This window comes from Primulina tabacum, chromosome 1 (assembly GCF_025594145.1).
Source record: "Primulina tabacum isolate GXHZ01 chromosome 1, ASM2559414v2, whole genome shotgun sequence".
Classification (NCBI taxonomy): domain Eukaryota; kingdom Viridiplantae; phylum Streptophyta; class Magnoliopsida; order Lamiales; family Gesneriaceae; genus Primulina; species Primulina tabacum.
Genome location: NC_134550.1, coordinates 11,994,925 through 12,018,419, shown reverse-complemented (window position 1 = coordinate 12,018,419; position 23,495 = coordinate 11,994,925). Strand labels below are relative to the sequence as shown.

General features: G+C 36.6%; 1 protein-coding gene and 1 pseudogene across 1 annotated transcript; both read left to right on the top strand.

Moving 5' to 3' along the window:
* Nucleotides 1–3,567: 3,567 nt before the first annotated feature.
* Nucleotides 3,568–4,728, top strand: LOC142505003 (uncharacterized). The gene has a single exon (XM_075617830.1). It carries the CDS (start codon nt 3,568–3,570, stop codon nt 4,726–4,728), a length of 1,161 nt encoding a protein of 386 aa, XP_075473945.1.
* Nucleotides 4,729–10,179: 5,451 nt separating this feature from the next.
* Nucleotides 10,180–23,464, top strand: LOC142504996 (methylcrotonoyl-CoA carboxylase beta chain, mitochondrial-like; annotated as a pseudogene).
* Nucleotides 23,465–23,495: the final 31 nt, after the last annotated feature.

Sequence of the window (23,495 nt, the reverse complement as noted above, 5' to 3'; positions counted from 1 at the left end):
CGAGCGAGGCGGTTTTGCGTGGTGTGGGCTCCACATGAAGCGCTTTACACGTGTCAGTAACAGCGATTGGTCGCCGCGGAGGGTTTTATTAATCTCCAGCCAGATATTTTCCGCCCCCGTTCACGTTACCTCACGCGCCCGCCCTGTTGACTAATGAGTATTGCATAATAATGACTTGTGAGATTAAAAAGTGCGGGCATGCCAAAATATCAAAATATCTTGCTAGGAGAAATATCGAATTTTTGTTAGGACTGAGGTTATCACAATAAAAAATAGTGAATTTATCAAAATTCTCGTAAATTCGAAATTGTTTTAATGATATGACATTGATATCTAAATATTTGATATTATAATTATAATATATATAAATTTTGATATAAAACGATATATATTGATATCGTACTGAAATATTTCGATATAACATGTATGATATACCAACATATTCGATACGATATCGATATAAATATTTTTAATATAATAATTTTCGATGCAATATACGATATTCATTTTTGGATACCATACAATATATCATCCCTAATTTACAAAGCTGAGTTAAGATATTATATTGGGAAAATTATGTTTTTATCTTTAAATTTTTAGTTTTTAAAATTTTTGATTGAATTATTTGTAGTTATATGACTTCTATTTTTTTTTTTTTTGGTCATTTTTTATCTCAGTCCAATGTCTTCTAATAAAAAATGACGTAAAAATAAAAATAAAAAAATATACATTACAAGATCAACAAATTTTAAATTACATAACTAAATGTGCAAATTCAAATGCAGTTGGTGGAAGGCAGTTTTGGGTTTCTCTGGGTTTTTTGTAGTCAATAGCGAGGGGAGCCGTGGTGGTTTGTTGCTTATGTGGAAGGACCCGTTGAGTGTCTCAATACACTCGTTTACGTCTGGACATATTGATAGTTCAATCCAACATGAGGATAAGAGGTGGAGATTTACTGGTTTTTATGGGCACCCGGAGTCAAGTAACAGACAACTCTCCTGGGACCTTCTCCATCGATTAAGGGGCATGCATGCATTAAGTGAAGTGCCGTGGCTTGTGGGTGGCGATTTTAATGAGATATGTTTTGACACGGAGAAATTGGGGGGCAACCCTAGACCCTTCTCTCAAATGCGGGCGTTCCGAGATGTGCTTAATGACTGCTCCCTGCAAGACCTTCATGCTGAGGGGGAGTTCTTTACTTGGGTTAACCGTCGTTCCTCGGAATTTCTTATCATGGAAAGACTTGATCGGTATGTAGCAACTTTGGAGTGGCGATCACTTTACCAAGCCTCCTAGAGTGTATTCGCTAGAATTCTATCATTTCGATCATCGGCCTATCCTTATTGAGTTGGGAGGTTCACGTCCTCATCCTGCTAGGACGAGGACTATCGCGAGATTTGAGCAGCATTGGGCTACTGAGCTTGATTGCAAGGATGTAGGTTGAACAGGGTTGGAGGAAGAGTAATAGCTCTTTGTCCTTACCCAATCGTATTCGACTTTGCAAGGATACGCTTAAGGTATGGGCGAGAGATCGGTTTGGTAATCTCCCAAAGCAAATCAAGAGCAAACGTACTATTTTGAATCGCCTGAAAACTCAAGCCCGTTGGCATAATTCGAATTACCGAATTGGGGTCCTTGAGCGGGAAATTGAAGAACTGGCATCGAACGATGAACTTTACTGGAAACAAAGGAGCAGGGTTCACTGGCTTGGGCACGGTGACAGGAACTCGAAGTATTTTCATGCATGTGCTTCAGCTAGAAGATCTGGAAATCACATTAAGGGTCTTATGTCGGCACATGGGGATTGGTGTTCAGAACATAGTAGCATGTCTGAGATTGTGGAGCACTACTTTGCAGAGCTTTTCAAGTCAAGCAACCCCTCCGAAGATGATAGGAGGCAGGTTCTAGATTGCGTAACAGCAACTATTGATGACCACCTTAGCTCGATTCTTTGTGCACCCTTTACTTCTGATGAAGTGCGTAAAGCATTGTTTGAAATGCATCCGGATAAATCTCCTGGTCCGGACGGTATGTCTGTCTTCTTCTTTCAGAAATTTTGGGATGCGATAGGACAGGAGGTCACAGAGGCCATCTTAAGTATTCTCAATGAGGGAGCTGGATTAGAGGACTGGAATGCCACTGTCATCACACTAGTTCCTAAAATCCAGTCTCCTATGACCATGAAGGACTTCAGGCCTATCAGTTTATTCAATGTCTGTTATAAAATAGCAGCAAGGAGCCTCACGAATAGGTTAAGACCTATTCTGAAATTGACTGTTAACGAGTTTCAGAGTGCATTTGTCCCAGGCCGTCTGATATCTGACAACATTATCCTGAGCTTCGAAACTTTACACTGGATCCGTAGTAGAAAAAAGGGGAACAAAGGGTTTGGCGCATTAAAGCTTGACATGAGTAAAGCATATGATAGAATGGAATGGAGTTTCCTCGAAGCAATTATGCTGAGGTTGGGTTTCTCTCCCATTTGGGTAGAAAAGATCATGTGGTGTGTACGAACGGTGAGTTTGTCATTCTCATTAAATGGTGAAGTTGTTGGTAACATCATCCCAAGCAGAGGGTTGCGACAGGGTGACCATCTTTCTCCTTACTTATTTGTCTTATGTGCTCATGGATTATCTGCGGCCCTATTATCCCTTGAAGAACGCCGACTCCTGGCTGGGGTTCGAATTGCTTCTGCGTGCCCTACCATCACTCACCTTTTCTTTGCAGATGATAGTCTCCTTTTCTTCCAGGCGACCATGAGGAATTGTGAGGTGATCAGGAATTGCCTCCTTTCTTATGAGAGGGCCTCTGGTCAACTCATCAACTTTGAGAATTCTTCGCTCTCTTTCAGCCCGAACACAGATCTGCAGTTGGCAGAAAATATTAAGTCTTTGCTGGCTATTCCTGTGATGCATGGACATGAGGTCTACCTAGGTCTCCCTGTGTTTTCTGCCCGAAGTAAAAAGCTGCAATTCAGATACTTGGTGGAGAGAGTAGTGAAAAGAATTCAAGGTTGGAGTAATAAAACTTTCTCGGCTGGGGGTAAAGAAACTCTGATAAAATCTGTCTTGCAATCAATCCCTTCTTATGCTATGTCGTGTTTCCGAATTCCAAAGGCAATTTGTGCCGAGATAGAGCGTGAATGTTCGAAATTCTGGTGGGGTGTTGAGGAAGGCAAGAGTAGGATGCACTGGATGACCTGGCAAGCTCTATGTAAACCTAAATGTCAAGGGGGATTAGGTTTTCGCCACCTGGAAACTTTTAATAAAGCACTATTAGCTAAGCAGATTTGGCGCATCATTCGGGAACCAAGTTCTCTTGTTGTTCGAGTCCTCAAAGCAAGATATTTTCGACTATCAAGATGTTATGGAGGCTGGACTCGGTAGTAACCCATCTTATCTCTGGCGGTCGCTACTGTGGAGTCGGTCCTTACTAGAACCTGGGCTGTGCTGGAGAGTGGGGGATGGATCCCGTATTTCCTTGTACAAGGACAAATGGATTCCAAACCATAGAGATCGAGCCATCCCGATGCGAGAAGTAAACAATGTCTCCCGAGTTAAAGACCTTATGGAGGATGGGAGGTGGAAAACACCAATCATTACCCAACTATTCGCGCAGCACCTTGTGGCTGATATCTTGGCGATCCCTATTCCATCTGTGCCGAATGAGGATTCTCGGTTTTGGCCATCGGAACCGAAAGGTAACTATACGGTTAGGGATGGGTATAAATCAGCTAGGGGCTTCTATGACTCGCCGGCATCTTGCTCGAGTCTACAGTTGAAGAGCTTGTGGAAATTTTTGTGGGCTCTTTCGATCCCTCCGAAGGTTAGGATCTTCTGTTGGCGTGTTGCGCACAATATAATACCAACAGAAAGGAATCTACTTAATCATCACGTCTCGGTCCTTGATATGTGCCCGCTATGCCACTCTAATGGTGATTCGACTTGCCATGCTTTATTCTCGTGCCCAATCATAAAACCATGCTGGAAAGGAACGAGGTTCTGGATGGCTTTGAAACAGGTTTGTCACTTGGAGACCATCGATGTTCTTTTATGGATGAAGGAGAAGCTTAGTAGACCGATGTTTGAGGAGTTTGTTATGAGAACTTGGGCAACCTGGCATAACAGGTTGCGCCTGATTCACAAGACTATGCGCCGAGTTGAAGGGCTCAGTGCTGACTGGAGCGAGTCTCTTCTAATTGAGTTCCAACAGGCTCGACGTGCAATCTCTATTGATCCTCTCAAGTCCCTGTGTAAGTCTCCAAATGTCTGGTGTGCTCCCCCGGTAGACAAATTTCGTCTGGACATTGATGCAGTCTTTAATGAGAACACTCATAACTATGTTATTGGAGGAGTGGTAAGGAATAGTCAAGGCCAACCGATTCTAGCCTTTGGGCGGACGATTGATAAACCACAGTCGGTCTTGTGTTCCGAACTGCTTGCAATCGCTGAGGGCTTAAAGGTTGCCAAGAGCCGGAATATCCAGATATATCATGCTTCGTCGGATTCACTTCTAGCTGTGCAAGCAGTCACTAGCCTGGAAAAGAATCTCAGTTATGTAGGATCCCTTGCTAAAGATATTCGTATTCTTTTGGATTCGACGAATGTGACTGCACACTCTCTTGCTGCTTTTGCTATTTCTTCACACTCCCAATTTGTTTGGGAGCCTGGGGAGTTTCCCCTTTGGTTGATTAATCTTGTAGCTAAAGACATCTTAGCTTCTCAATAAATTACGAGATTATGACTGTAAAAAAAATATATATATAACCGTCTGTCATATTATAACAATATAGATATAAAACGTCAAAATGAATTGAGTAGGTCTCTTATGAGACGGTATTATGAATTTTTATCTATGAGACGGGTCAACCCTACTGATATTCACAATAAAAGTAATACTTTTAGCATAAAAAAGTAATATTTTTTCATGGAAGACCCAAAGAAGAGATCTGTCACACAAAATACGACCCGTAAGACCGTCTCACACAAGTTTTTGCCAAATGAGAATTTCTTAGCAGCAAAACAAACTCCGGCTATCATCAGTTGTAATTTTTTATCAACAAGCATTTCTTGCCAATGGTAAGAGGAATAAATATACTTCAAAAAATAAAATAAAATAAAATCAATTGTTGCAAAACTTGGTTTTACAAAGTCTATTATTTTATGTATAAAATTGTATATAGGTATAAAACCGGTTTGCTTTGGATTTCTTTAATCTCAATTTTAATCCAAATTCATTTTTTTAACTTATTTTAAAATAGAACCAGATCGTAATCGACTTAAAATCGATGGTGACAGATTTAAATTTGGTTTGGTTCAATTTCTGTCTACTCTTACTTACTATTAATTATATATTTTGGTAAGCGATCATGACTCGATGATATATTTCTTTTTCATTTTATTTATATATATAAGTTTATATATATATTATTTAAAAAAGGTCTAATCCGCCAATTAAATTCGAGCATTTAATTGACATTAAATAGGGATTAGATTAATTTTTAGATATTTTTAAGAGTAATTAATTTATTAATTAGGGTAATCATTAAAGTTCCCACCTAAAAGTTAATAACTTTTTATTATATAATTGGCTGTTTGGCACATGTCCCTATTCGTACTGAATCAGGGATGCCAATTTTCCTCACGGATTTGGAGCTCTGCAGGGGAAAGCCCGAAACGGGGATGGGGATCCCCAATTTTTTCGGGTTTGGGTTCGGATTCGGGGATTTAAAAAAATCCCCGATGTAATTCGTGGCGGGTATGAGATTACTATCCCCGTCCTCAAAATCCCCGAACCCGCCCCGAAAATAATATCAATAATAAAATAATAGTATTATTAATATTAATAATATAATATTATTATTATTTTTTAAAATATTAATAATCTTATTATTATTAATACTGATATTGATATTAATATTATCTCTAATAATAATAGATAATAATAAGTTTTGGTTTGAGAAAATCTCCGAATTCGTCATCGTCTTGCCATATTAATATTTTTGAAACGGGGATGGGAGCGGGGATGAGAATTTGATCCCCGAAGTTCAGGGTTTGGGGATTCCACAACATAATCATGAAGCATACTATCATGAATAAAAATCAATAACAACATGTCCCATAGTCTATGAAACATGATCAATATAAGCATGCAATCTAAATCAACTCATATCTTGACTCAACTCTTGTCTAACTCTAGGGATCCCGGTGTGAATAAGACGTCACAGTCTGCCACCTACCCTCCCAATCGGGGTGACGGTACCTCTTATTCCTAGACTTCGGTCCTGTCTGTATCGAAGGTCTACAATCGGAGTCAATCTGCTTCTATGCGTCGATACCACCGAACATCTAGAAATTAGGCAATTCTGCCAATGACTCTCCTATCTTAATGCTTAAATATAAATCAATAGACAAAGCATAAACATATAATCTAGTATGTGATTTTGGGAAACTCAAATCAAGTCTAATTCGAGTTATATCTTCCCGAATCAACATGAATTATACCTTTCGTTGTCGTACAATCTTTGTCGTAGTCGAAGTCTCGATCTCGAAATTACCAATACAAATCTGAAATGGCATAATTAATGTGCATTCTATCAATCTTCCACTCAATGCAACACATATACGAATCAATAATAATTCTCTATACAATTCGACGGCATAACAGCGTAATCTTGCGATACCGATAACTTAAACAACAATCAACTAATACAAGGACCATATCATCAATTCATAACCATCACAATCTATATATCAATATCTCAAAATCTGCATAATCTCATACCCATATATGCTGGAAATCTAAACAATCTCATATCATATCCGTTCTTCGATTCGTTTGCAATTCTACTATCATCATAATCATGGGAACACAAAATAGAAATCAAATCTGACTTCTCCCAACATGTATATTTCGAACCATGCTGAAAATGAACCATACTTACATCATTTTGAAGCTTATGATGCAAGGAACACAAATCTGAACTCGGAATTAAAATCGAATGAATGGATCTTGCACAAGCTAATTTCTAAGCTAGAAGAAACTTAGAAGATTCTTTCATGGAGATTTCGGCCTTTGCTGCTGGAGAATGAAGGAAAGGAAGACACATCTAACATGAAGAAACTTAGAAGATTCTTTCATGGAGATCTCGGCCTTTGCTGCTGGAGAATGAAGGAAAGGAAGACACATCTAACATATATGCATGGCCTAGGACACATGGTTTATTTTTCATCAACCACGTCGCACCGCGGGTGCGGTAACTTTTCACCGCGGGTGCGCTCGGCTTTCGGCCTCCCTTCCAATTTTCCAAAATCGACGACCGCGGGTGCGGTCCTGCTTTCACCGCGGGTGCAGTCTCATCCTACCTACTGGCCATCAACCGCGGGTGCAGTCCATTTCATAGCGCAGGTGCGGTGTTGCTTCGGCAACACATTCTGAAATTCAAAATAAATGGCCGCGGGGGCGGTCTTGTTTGAGGCGCGGGTGCGGTTCCTCTCATCAATGCAACACTTCATATATATATATCACAATTTAAAAGTATCAAACGAGAATCGCGGGTATTACATTCCCCGAACCCGAAAAAGCGGGGAATGGGGCGGGTATGTGGGTGGGGATGGAATTCGGGGATGGGGATGGCAAACCCGCCCCCGCCCCGGCCCATTGCTATCCCTATACTGAATATACATTGTAAAAAGGTTCTTGTATTTCTTCTTCTTTATTATATCTATTATATTTTATTAGAGTTGAGGACATGATAGTAACCATCTAAAAAAGACACTAACTTTTTCTTCCAACTTTACCCTTATATGAGGCAAAAACTTGTGTGAGACGGTCGCACGGGTCGTATTTTGTGAAATGGATCTTTTATTTGGGTCATCAATGAAAAAATATTACTTTTTATTGTGAATATCGGTAGGTTTACTCGTCTCACATATAAATATTCGTGAGACCGTCTCACAAGAGACTTACTTTTTATATGATACTAATATTACACTTTTGTTTTTTGTTTTTAAAAATTTCCACACACACTTTTATTTTATTTTTTATTTCAACAATTCAAATATCAATTTAGCCCCTCCATAATTTGTCAAATTTCATTTTAGTTCATCGATAATGATAAAAAAAACTGTAGACACGCATCGTGTGTACAGAGTAACTAGTTCCTAGAATAGTACCGTATCAAAATAATTGGGATTTACATTTTCATCCCACAAAATGAGTCAAAATTACCAAAAAAAAAAGTATAATACTATGAGTTATTTTAAGTGTATATTGTGTGTGGGTGTGTGTGAAAATATTTTATAATTTTAATATTAAAAAATAAATATATTTTACATTTATATTTATAAAAATTGATGTTTTTTTGGAAAATATTATTTAATATTATTTTTAATGCGTTCAAGTAAATTGTTGATTAAAAAAATTTAGTTACTAATTTACTCAATAATAATTTAACAATTTTGTTTTTTTATATCATAATAAAAATATAGAACAAAATTATATTTTAACTTCGATTAAAAAAACAAATTTATATAATTGAGATCTAAGAAGCAAGGATAAAGTAAAGAAAACAAAATATAAGGATATTTTATAGAAGTGAAATATTAAAATAAGATTTTTTGAAAAAAAGTGGGTTATCCCAATTTTTTTAACACGCCTTATTTTAAGCGCTTATTAGTTTGCAACTTTTTTTACAAAACAAATTATAAGTGATTATAAACTGTTTTTTTTTAGATCTTATGTCGTTCATCCAAAATTAAATCTCATGATCTAAACACAATCCGATATAATATTTCTAATAGCAAAAACTCTTGTGGGACGGTCTCACGAGTAAATTTGTGAGATAGATCTCCAATTCAGCTCAACTCATTAAAAATATTATTTTTATATAAAAAAATATTATTAACATTTTTTATAATATGTTAGAATCAGATTGACTCGTATCACAAGCGACTAACTTTTTTCTAATAAGCGAAATATGCATGTTATGGTATGCAAATTCTTATGGAAAAGTTAAAAACCTGGCTAAGGTAGTTCAATTAAATGTGGAGTCCCTAACAACCTACCGTCATATTACGTGTGTATCATGCCCACCAAGTATTAGATATTTTTTCAACTTTGGATAATATAAAATAATACGATATTTTGGATAATATATTAATAATTTCGAACAAGTTGTGATTGTGCACTATTGGTCGACGAAAGCGATAAATATCCAGAGTCTTGGGGCCGACGTTGGAGCAAGTTCTTGAAAGTTTTTTTTGACTTAGACAACCCCGATTGATTCACGTGTGTTTTTTATTTTTATTTTTTAAAAAAACTCTTTTATATAATCTTTGTACAATTTTTACCATTTTTAAAAATTGAAAATATTAAAAAAAAGTTTGAATTTCTTATTTGATTTTTTAATGTTTTCTTTTGATTTAAAATAGAGTTAACACTTGAATGAGATAAAATATTTCATCTGTGAAATTAAAAGGATTAATGATAAAATAGTATGTGAATAATTGTTTTTTTAGATTTGCTTTCATTGTCCTGTATGGATTAAGAACTTACAATTTTTATAAGATTCTTTTTATAATTAATTAGATTAATAATCTATATGCGATATTTTCTTACAATTTTAAATTTATGATGCTTTATTGATTTATAATAATTATTTTTTTATATAAATTTAAATTTATGGGAATTTATTGATTAATTTTTTATAAGATTCTTTTAAAAAATCTTTAAAGATTTGATCTCAATTCATTTTGCTTAAAATACAATTTTGATATATAAATTAAATTGAAAATATATGATAATTAATTTATAATTTATTTGGATATGAATCTGAACGACAGGTTGACGCCACATGTACCTGTTTAAGCGCAAAGCTTCATTCAATCTGAGAATCTAAAAAACGGCGCCGTTTGAGTATGTTGAGTGAATTTGTCCGAAAAATCTCATCATCGGCTTCGGGGCGATCAATTTGGCGATGGAGGCACTATGAATGGATATAGCCAACCCAACTTGAAACCTGTAGGAGACAAAAGGTTCATATGAGAACTATTAACTCGATCGCAGATATTTTTAGAAAATATATTCTATTTTTTTTATTGATAATTTGATTATCTTAAAATATTTAAGATTTACAATTGAATATAATAATATTCTAATTATAAATAAAAATAAATAAATATACCTATGATACCCGACACATTGGACAGGAGCTCCGACTTGTTTGCCCGAAATTCAGCAGCAATGGAAGGCCTTGTGTCCCAACTTCACTCCAACATTCAACAGGTATCGCATTTCAAATGCATGCGTACGATGCGCGGTTGTGTGCTTGGTGAAGAATTTGAGTAGAATCATACTTTGCATGAAAAGAGATGACACTGGTTTTGAGCAGCTATAAAAGCCAAATAAATGCTGATTGATATTTGAAATTTGTTTTGGTGGAATAGGTGATGAATGGTGGTGGAGGAGCAGAGGCTGTGAAAAGGAACGGAAAAAGGAATAAGCTTCTTGGCCATATAATCTACAATCTGGCATAAAGTTGACGCTGGAGAATACTTAGTAATGGGATGGAATGATACTGAGTGGATACCTTAACATAGCCACGTAAAACAACCATCCGGTTGATGGCTAAATTTTTTCAGCAGTCTTTCCGCCATTTGAGTTAATTTTGAGTATTCAAAAGGTGTCTTTGAGTAAGGATTATCCTGTGGGTGGATGGGCTATGGATTCTTTTGGGCGATTTTGCAGCATTTCTCTTCTTTAGTTATATTCCAGCCCCTGGGCACTCCTTGTGATGAGTTGCGTGCTGGACCAGATTATCCTGTTGCATGCGCCTTCATTTGTTCCCAAATGCTCCCCAATTGACACGACACAGGAGTCATGACACAGAGATACGTTGAATATGATTTTTTTTTGCATCGTAAGCTTTTATGAATAAAATGTATTCATTCAATGTCAAAGATCATCTGTGAAGTTCACTTTGATTATCTATGGATGTTCTCAAGTACTGCAGAGTTTAGAAGGATTTTGTCGTATTCGGTGTTATTTGTATGTATTGGTTTTTTTTTCGTTTTTTTTTATTATTACCTCGTTGATGAGCACGAATTATATAGTGTTTTAGGGATTTTATTTTATCGTATTCGTGCTTTTTTAGCGTTTTTATTCCGAGTTTTGAGCTTAATTCGTTTTATTATTGCTATTTGCAGGTTTGACCAAAAGATGATAAAAGCCAGAAAAAGATAAAGAAATTCAAGCTTCGCAATGCCATGTCAGAAATACCCGGAAAAATAGGAAAATAGTACAAAGACCTTCTCCAGACCCTTACACGGACCCCGTGTAAGGGTCCGTGTCCATCAGTCTACAAAGAAGAAACTCACAGTGTCTACACGGACCCCATGCCAGACCTTTATATCCGAGAATGAGAAAACAACAGTGACTACACAGACCCCTACACGGGGACCGTGCCCAGTGTTTCCCAAACAGAATTTTACTGAGTGTACACGGACCCGTACACGGATGTCTACACGGGGTCCGTGCCCTTCGTATGAATATCAGATTTGGCGAAGATTTTCTTGGAGATTTGGAGAGAAGAGATAAAATCAGGCTCGAAAATAGAAGATAAAAGGGAGGAAAACCTAAGATTGGGGGACTTTTGAACGTTTTGATACTAGAGAGAATTGCAAAGAAGACGGCTTGGGCTTGGGAGAAAAGAGAGAGAACCGCACTTCACACGCAAGATTTGCGCACCATCGCTGACATTTTCTCCTCTCTTGTTTTCTTACTTTTATTCATGAATTCGAACATTAGATTTTCTTCTAGTTTTGAATTTATGGAGTAGTTTTTCTTGTGATCGGGACCACGATTGGGACAAACTTTTGATCTTGTTCATTCATTGGATTAGTTGATTTATGAATTATTTTTATGTTATTGATTAATGTTTGCGTAATTTTCATGCTTTTTAATTTGGTCAATTATTTGCATGTCTGTTGTTCGATCTTGACTCGAAAGAGAATAGATTGAATTTAGCTTCAAAATTATTAATCAACACACGGTTAAACCGACTAGAAATAGTATTCGGTTTCAAGGTGCGATTTTAGGCGACAGCTGTGATTCCATCGTTGAATAGTGCGTTTTTGTTTAATTAAATTCAATTAATAATAATTGGACTGTTAAATGAAAATAGGATTATAAACTGTAGAAATAGATTTATAGTTAAATTAGAGAATTTCATCGTGACATCAATAATATGTGGTTAAATAATTCCAATGCGTGACAATAATCAAAGTTTGGACCGTTGTGTGTTCCCGGTCATTTTGTTGAATTTGAAAATTTCCCAAGTTTCAACCAGTTATGCAAATTCGATCTTATTTATTAATTTAGCATAATTTAATTTAATTTAACCAGTTTAATTATCACCAAATCATTTGTTTTTGTTTCCCTAGGTTAAATCGAATAATTTAAATCTTAGTATTTAAATAATAGTCTCTGTGGGATCGATACTTGGACTTGTCGTCCATTTATTATAACTTGACCTAGTCCGCTTCCTAGAGTTATTCCCAACCGAAATCGTCGGTCACTCATATTGTTCAATTTTCCTTTAAGGATTTTTACAACTTGTATTCCCAAGGAAACCCTAAAACGTCTGCTTCTTAAAATTCTACTGAAATATTTTTTAAAAAAAATGATGTAGCCAAAAATACACACACTTATAAACATTTAAATAAGTTAATCACGCGTTTTAAAATTCAACCAATCAATGAAAAAATAACTGCAGTTAATTAAATTTTAAAATGAAATCAATCTCCTAGTCTATTGTTTTAAAAGAGAAGCTCGATCGGATACCAAAAGTACGACGAATCAACTACGTATAATGAGATTAAAAAAAAGCATTGAAAAGTATGACTTAAACCCATGTCTCATAATCATATTATGCAGAAGAAGTGCAAAGTCCTCGGGTTTTCACGTGCACCCCCAGCTCAGCCTACTCAGTCTTCAACGCCTCCAGTCTCCTCAACCACACGATCACCTGCATCAACCACACCTAGTGAGCCAAAAGATTCAACACGCGCAAAATAACTTTCATGATCTTCAAAAGCATGAACATAAACGTAAACATAATCATATCAAATAATGTCATATCGTATCATCATATACATATTCATTTTCCCTTTATTGAATTCAGATCGTTAGTTGTGACTTTCGTATCAGCTCTAATTCGATAGATCTGTCTACGTTAACCGCGATACTCGGCGATGTGGACATCAGCAACAATATTACCCATTCACTGAGCCTTGACATTACATGTTCGTGTTCGTGTTATGTTCGTATTACTCACAACCAACTCACCTCCTTCAAAAACATGTCATCGTATTCATCATTTGTAAAATTCATGTAAGTACATATATTTCTTTAAAACCAAGCATGCAATTTATATCTAACATTAACGTAAAAATCCATGTTACATATCAACATATATGTTTTAAACAATGTTCTAAAAAGCCCGCTTAAGCTCTGTTTAAAAACGCTTAAGCTTGAAGCTCGACAAAAACGTCTCACTTCGGAGAAAAGCGGAAAAAAATTGTCAAACTGTAGTTTGACCGAATTAAGCATAATTAAGGCATTTAATTAAACGTGCTTAAGCACAACTATTCGCATTTATTTATTTTTAAATTTTTTGTTTTGAAGGTATGTCTTTTATTTTAAAATTATAAACTAGGTTTATAATTTAGAAGTTTATTTTTTAATTTTAATTATGGTTAAGCTTGTCTGACAATGATTTGACAAATATTTAGCATTTTTTAATGTGGTCTAGTCGCAAAAACAAATAAATATTGTAATTTTAAGATTTTTATGCTTTTATAAATATGAGAATTAATGCATCAGACTTAAATATATCATATTTATGTATTATTTTATCTATTTATTGGTTTGAGATAATTAAAATACACTAAAGATAAAAAGCGCTTTTTCACACTTAAGCCCATGGTAATCTCGCTTAAGCTTGAAAAGCTTGGAGCTTGACATCCTCGCTTCAGGGCCCTTCACGCTTTTTAGAACATTGGTTTTAAATATGCATTTTCAGTTATCAAGGCACTGCAGGACTGCTAACTCGACCCGCTCAAACTTATCGAACTCGTTAAACATACTTCTAGTCATTTCCTTAAACGTATCCTGAACCCCTGTATTAACCTCCATATTTCGTTTCAGGGCTTAGACCAGAGTCCTGTTTAACCTGAATTAACCCGAGACTTGATCAAATATAAACATAGTTCAACAACTCCTAACCAAACCCCGTGTAATTCAACTTAAACCATTTATAACCACAGACATGTCGTTGTAACTTACTGGAACCCCAAAACGAGCAATATCCACAAAATCTCGAAAAATACATGTACAGGCAAGCGCGCCGCGGCGCCAACCCTGCGGGAGAAATCCCAAAATCGACTTTTGAAGCCAAACTCTATACCATGCCCAACCAGCCCGACCACGCTCGAACCAACCTCTCATAAACCACAACCAAACCTTCCAGCACAGCCCTAGCCATGAACGTCAACCTCATGCCCTTGAATACACATGAACTACCCAACTCTCCAAAACAGAGCCACAAACATGGGAATCGATCGATTCTCCCTCAAACTTGCATCGACCTCGAGAACAACACATAGGTTCCGACTTATCTACTATCAAATCACTCCTGAGAAACATGACAAGAAAATTGTGTATTTTCATGTATAATTCAAGTAAAACCGATGTATAATACTATAACCACAATATATCATGCATATACATTTCAAAACACATATTATGATGTGATCAATGTGAAAAGAAGGGAATCGGACGTGTCTTTGCGTAATTACGCTCGGAAACCTTGACATTGTCAAGTAGAATGGGTACCGGAGGGACGGGGAAGAGTTATTATGAGATTTTCTTGAGGAAACCTAGCAAGGTGGCTGCTGAAATTTCTGAAAGCCGCTGGACGAGAGAGGTGGGGCGGCTGAATGAGTGAGAGTGAGTGATTAGGGTTTTGGGAGGTAGGGTTTGCTATGATAAAAATGCATAATGAGCCATAATTAAAATTAATGTGAATAAGTAGGATTTTAGGCCCACCATATATTAAAATAGGCTCATTAAGCCCAATTACACAATCGTAAAATATTTCGTTTAAATCCGTTTTCAAAAATATTAACCGAACCCTCAAAAGTCTTCCGTTTTGCTAAAAATCGTCTATCAGTTAAAAATACGATTCAACATGTCAAAATACTACAAAGAGCACATTTTCGAAATTTTCATAACAATTGCATCATATATTAAATAATTAAAATAATCATTTAAGAAAATATTTTTCCTTAACTGTACCTGGTCTCCGTTCTTCGTTCGAGCGTGAAATATTGCTAAAAACCCTATAACTTGCAATCTTAATTAAACAGTTCATAAAAGCACATATTCATGTCGTAATCATGCATTTAATGCATCAAAATAATTTAATTAAAATACATAAGAAATTTGATAACTTGTATGCATGCAGTTCACGTGAAACTTTAAATTTTCGAAACCTTACAAATCTCTTGCCACTTGTCACCAAATTTTTATTTTAAAATACATTGTACACTTTGTTTGGCATTTGTTTTAATGTCGACGCTTTTTTGCACTACATATTGCTTTCACATCATATATTCATGTCCATCATGATTGTAGTTTTGCCACTTATATCCCAATGTAGTTTTTAACGTTACTTATTTAAAAAAAATTGGTCAGAAATGTTCATGGAGCATGTACCCAATAATTGGGGTTTCAATAAGCTTCAATACAAGTCAAATGCCTTTTGATTTTTATACTGTGAAACTGGTAATCTAGTGTGGTGTGTACACCGATGCATGTTTGCGTCTGTTCTACGAAGAACTTCTAAGTTACTTATTCATAACTTCTTGTACCGGGTTGTGAATTGATATTGGAGTGTAATGCATATGATTTCATGGTCTTGTAAACATTAGCTCGCTGGTCACGAACTATATGATCAAGACCTATTGCCATCTGGTGGAATAATTACTGGAATTGGTCCAGTGCATGGAAAACTCTGCATGTTTTTGGCAATGACCCCACTGTGAAGGGTGGAACATACTATCCCATCACTATCAAGAAACATCTTAGGGCACAAGAGATTGCTGCTCAATGCAGACTGCCCTGTATGTATCTTGTGGATAGTGGTGGTGCTTTCCTTCCAAAGCAGGCCGAGGTCTTTCCAGACAAAGAAAATTTTGGAAGAATTTTCTATAACCAAGCCGTGATGTCTGCAGAAGGTATTCCACAAATTGCATTGGTACTTGGTTCTTGTACGGCTGGTGGTGCTTATATACCTGCTATGGCTGATGAAAGTGTAATGGTAAAAGGAAATGGTACCATTTTTCTCGCTGGACCTCCGATTGTGAAGGTTAGTTAAAAATTTATAGCGCCTCAAAACCTCCTGTGCAATTTTACTTTCTGCAACTCAGATTGTTAAAAGAAAGTATGACATATATGCATTATATGATTACATCGGCTCATAGAAGTGATGTAAAGTTTTCTCTCACATTTCAGTGGTGTGTTGGGGAAAACCCATAAACCGCAGAATCCATCATGGTAAATCATCAAGAATTTGACTGAAAACTTAAGCGGAAGCGTACCTGAAGCCATAATTCTGAATTCTTTAGAACGTGTCTTGATCTTCCAGATCTACGCGCTCTTTCCTTGAGAGAATCCTTTAGTTCCTCTTTAGAACTATTTTCTTAATGGGAGAGAGAATAGTGAAAGTGATAACGCGAGATCTGGGGACCATGACCCATATTTATAGATAATGTTTATCAATATCTTCTGATATTTCTGTTTTAGCCCATCATAAAAACAGAAATTACACTTATGTCTCTACACATTAAAGGCCCACAACCCATTAGATACATTAAAGCTCAATAACCCGAAACATTAATTGATCACTTTATTTTGGGCTTAACTAAATAGACAACCCACAACACATAATTATTCACATATAAGCCCATATAAATAAATTGATCCAACAATCTCCCACTTGGGCTATATGTGCAACTTTATAATTATGTTTGTGAAAATAACCTTATGAGCTCAATTGTCATTCCGAAATGTATCTATAACCAATCCGGTACATCAATCACATCAACATAGGATCAAAGCAGTCTTCGCTACACTCAAGGTAACTAGACCCATCAATGGTCATATATGCCAACACAACTGAATGACATGGATCATGAAGTGGATGTGTAGCATGGAAATTTCATGCAATGTGACCGTAACACGCCTATTTCCAACTGGTCCTCTCTTTAACCTTATTGAGATCAAACTTTAAATCATAATCAGAGTGTGACTTAACTTGAAATTTATTTCTGCAGAAAATAAATTTACATAACTGTAACTGAAAATGTCTACAACTGAAAAGCATTTAAAATAACAAATTCCCACTAAAACTGAATTTTCTCAATTGACATAACATCCATACTAGCAGTGTGCTCATGAAACTGTTTGGGTGGTAGTCCCTTAGTAAGCGGATCCGCAACCATTGAGTTTGTACCGATATGCTCAATAGACAACTTTCCACTCTGAATTCTTTCTTTGTCAATATGTTTTGACTTCGTCGAGCTTCTGTTGTTATTGGAATACATAACTGCTGATTTATTGTCACAATGTAATCTTGGTGGCTTTTCAATGCCATCAACAATGCGCAGTCCCGTGACAAAATTTTGCAGCCATATTCCATGATTGGATGCCTCATAACACGCTACAAACTCAGCTGCCATGGTGGAAGCGGCTATAAGTGACTGTTTAGCACTCTTCCAGGAAATGGCACCTCCAGCAAGGAGATAGATGTAGCCCGATGTAGATTTCATACTATCTTGGCATCCAGCAAAATCGGAGTCAGTATACCCAATGATCTCAAGCTGATCCAACCTCCGATATATGAGCATGTAATCTTTTGTTCTCTGTAGGTACCGTAAAACCCTTTTGACTGCTTTCCAATGTTCCACTCCCGGATTACTTAAATATCATCCCAACATTCCTGTCACGTACGCAATATCTGGACGTGTACAAACCTGAGCATACATCAGACTCCCCACTGCAGATGCATAGGGAACCTTCTGCATTTCTTTTTCCTCAAAATCATTCTTTGGGCATTGTTTGAGACTAAATTTGTCTCCCTTAGCCACAGGGGTATCTGTTGGTTTACAATCTTACATCCCGTATCGCTTGAGAACTTTCTCGATATAGCCTTTCTGAGATAATCCAAGAATACCCCGAGAACGATCCCGATGTATCTGAATACCCAGTACAAAAGATGCATCACCAAGATCTTTCATCTCAAAATTCTTAGCTAGAAATCTCTTGGTTTCACGCAACAACTCTATATCGTTGCTAGCGAGCAGAATGTCATCAACATATAAAACCAGAAAAATATGCTTACTCCCACTGAACTTATGGTACACACAATCATCGACCAAATTCATCTCAAAACCAAACAAGATGATCACTTGATGAAATTTGAAATACCATTGTCGAGATGCCTGCTTGAGCCCATAGATGGATTTCTTTAATTTGCAAACCATGTTATTTGTGTCTTTAGACACAAAATTTTCTGGCTGCACCATATAAATCGTTTCATCGATGTCACCATTTAGAAATGCAGTCTTTACATCCATCTGATGAAGCTCAAGATCGAAATGCGCCACCAAAGTCATTATAATCCGTAAAGAGTCTTTCGAAGAAACCGGAGAGAAAGTCTCTTTATAATCAATGCCTTCTTTCTGTGTAAAGCCTTTAGCGACAAGACGAGCCTTATATCTTTCCACATTGCCTTTCGAATCCCTCTTGGTTTTAAATATCCATTTGCAACCAATGGGCTTCGTACCTTTAGGCAATGAGACAAGATCCCATACGTCATTGTCCTTCATGGACTTTATCTCTTCATTCATGGCATCATTCCACTTTTGAGAGTTAGAACTTTCCATGGCTTGACGGAAGTTAATACGATCATCCTCCATCAATCCAATTTCTGCCTCATGTTCTTGAAGAAATACAATGTAATAATCTGGCACTGCATTTCTCCGCTCTCTAGTGGAGCTCCTTAATGGCATAGGTTCTGGAGGTGCTTGAGTTTGTTCATCTGGAATGGGAGGATCTCTAATATTGTCTTCCTGTATTGTGTCTTGGTCAAAGTGAGGAATATGATCCTGATCAATGTCCAAGACACCTGTGGGAATATTTATATATTTCTCTTCGAAGACAATATCCCTTACTTTATCTCCCCCCGCAAACTCAACATCCTCAAAGAACCGGGCATTTCCTGACTCAAAAATCGACTTACTCGTGGGATCATAAAACTTGTATCCCCTGGATCTTTCAGAGTATCCAATAAAGTAACAACTAACCGTCCTTGAGTCCAGTTTCTTTTCATTAGGCTTGTAAGGCCTTGCCTCAGCTGGACATCCCCAAACGTGCAGATGCTTAAGACTGGGCTTTTTACCCGTCCAAAGTTCATAAGGGGTTTTAGTCGCTGCCTTAGTTGGAAACCTGTTAAGGATATATGCTGTGGTCTTTAGTGCTTCTCCCCAGAGTGATTTTGGTAAGGTAGAATGACTGATCATACTCCTCACCATGTCCTTAAGCGTTCTGTTTCATCTTTCAGCAACACCATTCATAGTGGGCGAACCCGGCATAGTGTACTGTGGCACGATACCGCATTCTTCCAGGAATCTAGCAAAAGGTCCTGGACGTTGTTCACCTGAACCGTCATATCTACCATAGTCTTCACCACCACGGTCAGATCTAATGCTTTTAATCTTTAAGCCAAGTTGATTTTCAACTTCAGCTTTATAGTTTTTGAACACATCCAATGACTGTGCCTTTTCATGAATGAGATAAATGAAGCCATATCTTGAAAAATCGTCTGTGAACGTTATAAAATACTGTTGACCATTCCAAGAAGCTGAAGGGAATGGTTCACAAATATCAGTATGTATAAGTTCTAAGACGCCTGAACACCTTTTGGCTTCAAATCTCCTTTTGTTAGTTTGTTTTCCCTTTATACAATTAACACAGTTATTAAAATCTATGTAATCTAAAAGTTCGAGAATTTCGTCTGACACGAGTCTCCTGATTCTCTTTTCAGAGATATGACCCAATCTTTTGTGCCATAACGCAGCTGAATTCTCACTGGTTAATTTTCTTTTAGTGCCTCTACTTGTTTGCAGGGATTCATTAAATGAAGCAATAACATCCAAAGAATAAAGATTATCGTATCCTGATAAAGAACCAGAACCAACCAATTTTGAATCGAGAAACAAACTGAATATTCCATTTCCAAAAGAACAAGAATAACCAAATTTGTCCAATGCAGAAATGGAAATCAAATTCCGTCTAAAAGACGGCACAACAAATGTTTCATAAAGATCCAAATATATTCCAGTCTTTAACAATAATCTAAATTTTCCTATTGCCTCAACTTCAACTTTGTTATCGTCACCAACATAGATGAATCTTTCAGCATCACTTGGTTTTCGGCAATCCAGGCAACCCTGCATAGACACACTGATGTGAGTTGTTGCACCAGAATCTATACACCACGTGTGTCTAGGCACTGAAGTTAAATTAACCTCAGAACAAACCATATTCAGAAGCATACATTTCTTAGCACGCCAATCATGATAATTACTGCACTGCTTCTTCATATGCCCATCACTGCCACAGAAAAAACAACCAGAACTTTGAGAATCACTAGGATTCTTCTGTTGTTTCTTCGGAGGCTATGTATCCGCAGCTTCCTTATCATTTCGTTTCTTTCCTTTATCCTTCGAGGTAGAGGCATAATGAGCACTTTCTGTCTTGTCTTGCTTCAACCTTTCCTCTTCCTGGACATAGTGCGAGATGATCTCATTCAGAGACCAAGTCTCTTTCTGACAGTTATAGCTCACCTTGAACTGGTTAAACTGAGGAGGAAGAGATATCAAAACCAGATGCACCAGCAAGTCTTCAGAGAGGTCAAGCTTCAGTGCTTTCAACCTTGAAGCAAGATGAGACATTTCCATAATGTACTCCCTGATGTTGCCCTTACCTCTGTACCTCATTGAAACGAGGCTTGCCAAAAGTGTACCAATTTCAGACTTTTCACTTTTAGCAAACCTCTTTTCGAGGTCTTAAAGGAAAGCCTTAGCCGTAGCAATGTCGCTAGACATTGTGCCCCTGAATGTTTCTGGAATGAACCTCTTCATGATCATCATACACATGCGATTCGATCTCTCCCACCTTTCAAACTCCCTCTTTTTATCAGAGGTACTCTTATCCGTAATGGCGGGAGGAGAGTCAACCCTTATCGCAAGGTCCAAATCCATGACTCCGAGAACTATTAATAAATTCTCTTGCCACGATTTAAAATTCGAGCCATTTAACATAGGAATAGAATTTATGTTGGAATGAATATTTGCAGGAGTGAAATCTGAACAGAGAATAAAAAACAAAGCATACATGCTCAACCAAATATCCAAATAAAATAATCAATAAATTCAAATAATATAAACCCTCATAAACAGAATATCGATCACTCCATTAATGTTTCATATTTGGACAAAAGATTAACTTGTAAGTGATATCCTGGCGCAGCAGTCAAACACTGATAGTAACTATCATGTCAAATAACAACCTTCCTTTAGGCCGATTTATTATTCACATGAAAAACCGAACAACTATCACATGTTTACCACCATAATTGCATGTGTGATTATATTAAATATTAACCTTCCTTTCGGCCGATCAATATTCATATAAACCACATATACCCAAAATCCTTTTGTATTTCAAAATACAATTAATTTCCATAAAAGATGTCACTTTGGCGACATTTTATTTCAATTAATCAATTTTAAAAATACATATAACCTTATCATTATTTGAATTAATGAATATTTAACCTTAACCGAATAAACCTGAACCGAAAAAAAAATTTTTTATAAAATTTTCGGAAATTCCGTACGGGTCGGGTCGACCCGGTTCCGTACGACCCGACCCGAATCCGTACGGGTCGGGTCGGGTCAACCCGGGTCCGTACGACCCAACCCGAATCCGTACCTTTTTTTTTATACCAATTTTTTTTTTAAATTTACAACCAAATCTTTTTACCAAAACTGAAACTTTAAAAGATTTGGTTTTCAACAAAAATATTTTCCAGATCTGAAACTATATAAAAAAAAATTTTCAGATCTGAAAACATATCAATATATTTTCTAGATCTGGAGCCATATCAAAAAGTTTTTCAGATCTAAAACCATAATAGAAAAGTTTTAAACAAAATTTTCTTTTCCAGATCTGGATCCAAATAAATGCAAAACTTTAAACAAATCTCAATGATTCAAACATGAATGGCTCTGATACCAGTTGTTGGGGAAAACCCATAAACCGCAGAATCCATCATGATAAATCATCAAGAATTTGACTGAAAATTTAAGCGGAAGCGTACCTGAAGCCATAATTCTGAATTCTTTAGAACGTGTCTTGATCTTCCAGATCTACGCGCTCTTTCCTTGAGTGAATCCTTTAGTTTCTCTTCAGAACTATTTTCTTAATGGGGGAGAGAATAGTGAAAGTGATAACGCGATATCTGGGGACCATGACCCATATTTATAGATAATGTTTATCAATATCTTCTGATATTTCTGTTTTAGCCCATCATAAAAACAGAAATTACACTTATGTCTCTACACATTAATAGCCCACAACCCATTAGATACATTAAAGCCCAATAACCCGAAACATTAATTGATCACTTTATTTTGAGCTTAACTAAATAGACAACCCACAACACATAATTATTCACATATAAGCCCATATAAATAAATTGATCCAACATGGTGTGCTTGTGACATTTAACAGGAAAATAATTCATTACTTTGTTTTTTTTAACATAACTACTAAAACAACTCAGGCAGCAACGGGAGAGGAAGTTTCTGCTGAAGCTTTGCGGGGTGCGACAGTGCACTGTAGGACATCGGGTGTCTCGGATTACTTTGCTCGAGGTATTCTTTTTTCTCCTCATCACGACTCTCAACTTTACTTTTTACTGATCTACTTTTTGTTTTTCCTATCTTGTAAATGAAAAGCATGCACTAGCTATGGGAAGGAATATAGTAAAAAATCTACATATGGCTGGGAATTTGGACGGATCATACAATACAGTAGCGGAATATAAGGAGCCATTGTATTGTATGATGTTAAGGAACTTCTTAATATTGCGCCGACTGACCTCAAGCAGTCATTTGACATCCGATCAATTATTTCACGGGTTGGTCCTTTTTGTTAACAAGCGTTTTTTTAATTTTATGTACCCTCTAGATTTTCAAAAATAAGACGATCTCTCAAAATGTTGCAGGTTGGTTCTAAATCTGAGGCAAATGGTATAGCTAAATCCGGTGCTGATTGACTGAGAAATAATCTTAAGTTTGATTTATCAT

Excerpts from the sequence above, each read along its gene's own strand:
- LOC142505003 (XM_075617830.1), top strand. The coding sequence starts at position 3,568 with ATGGAGGATGGGAGGTGGAAAACACCAATCATTACCCAACTATTCGCG.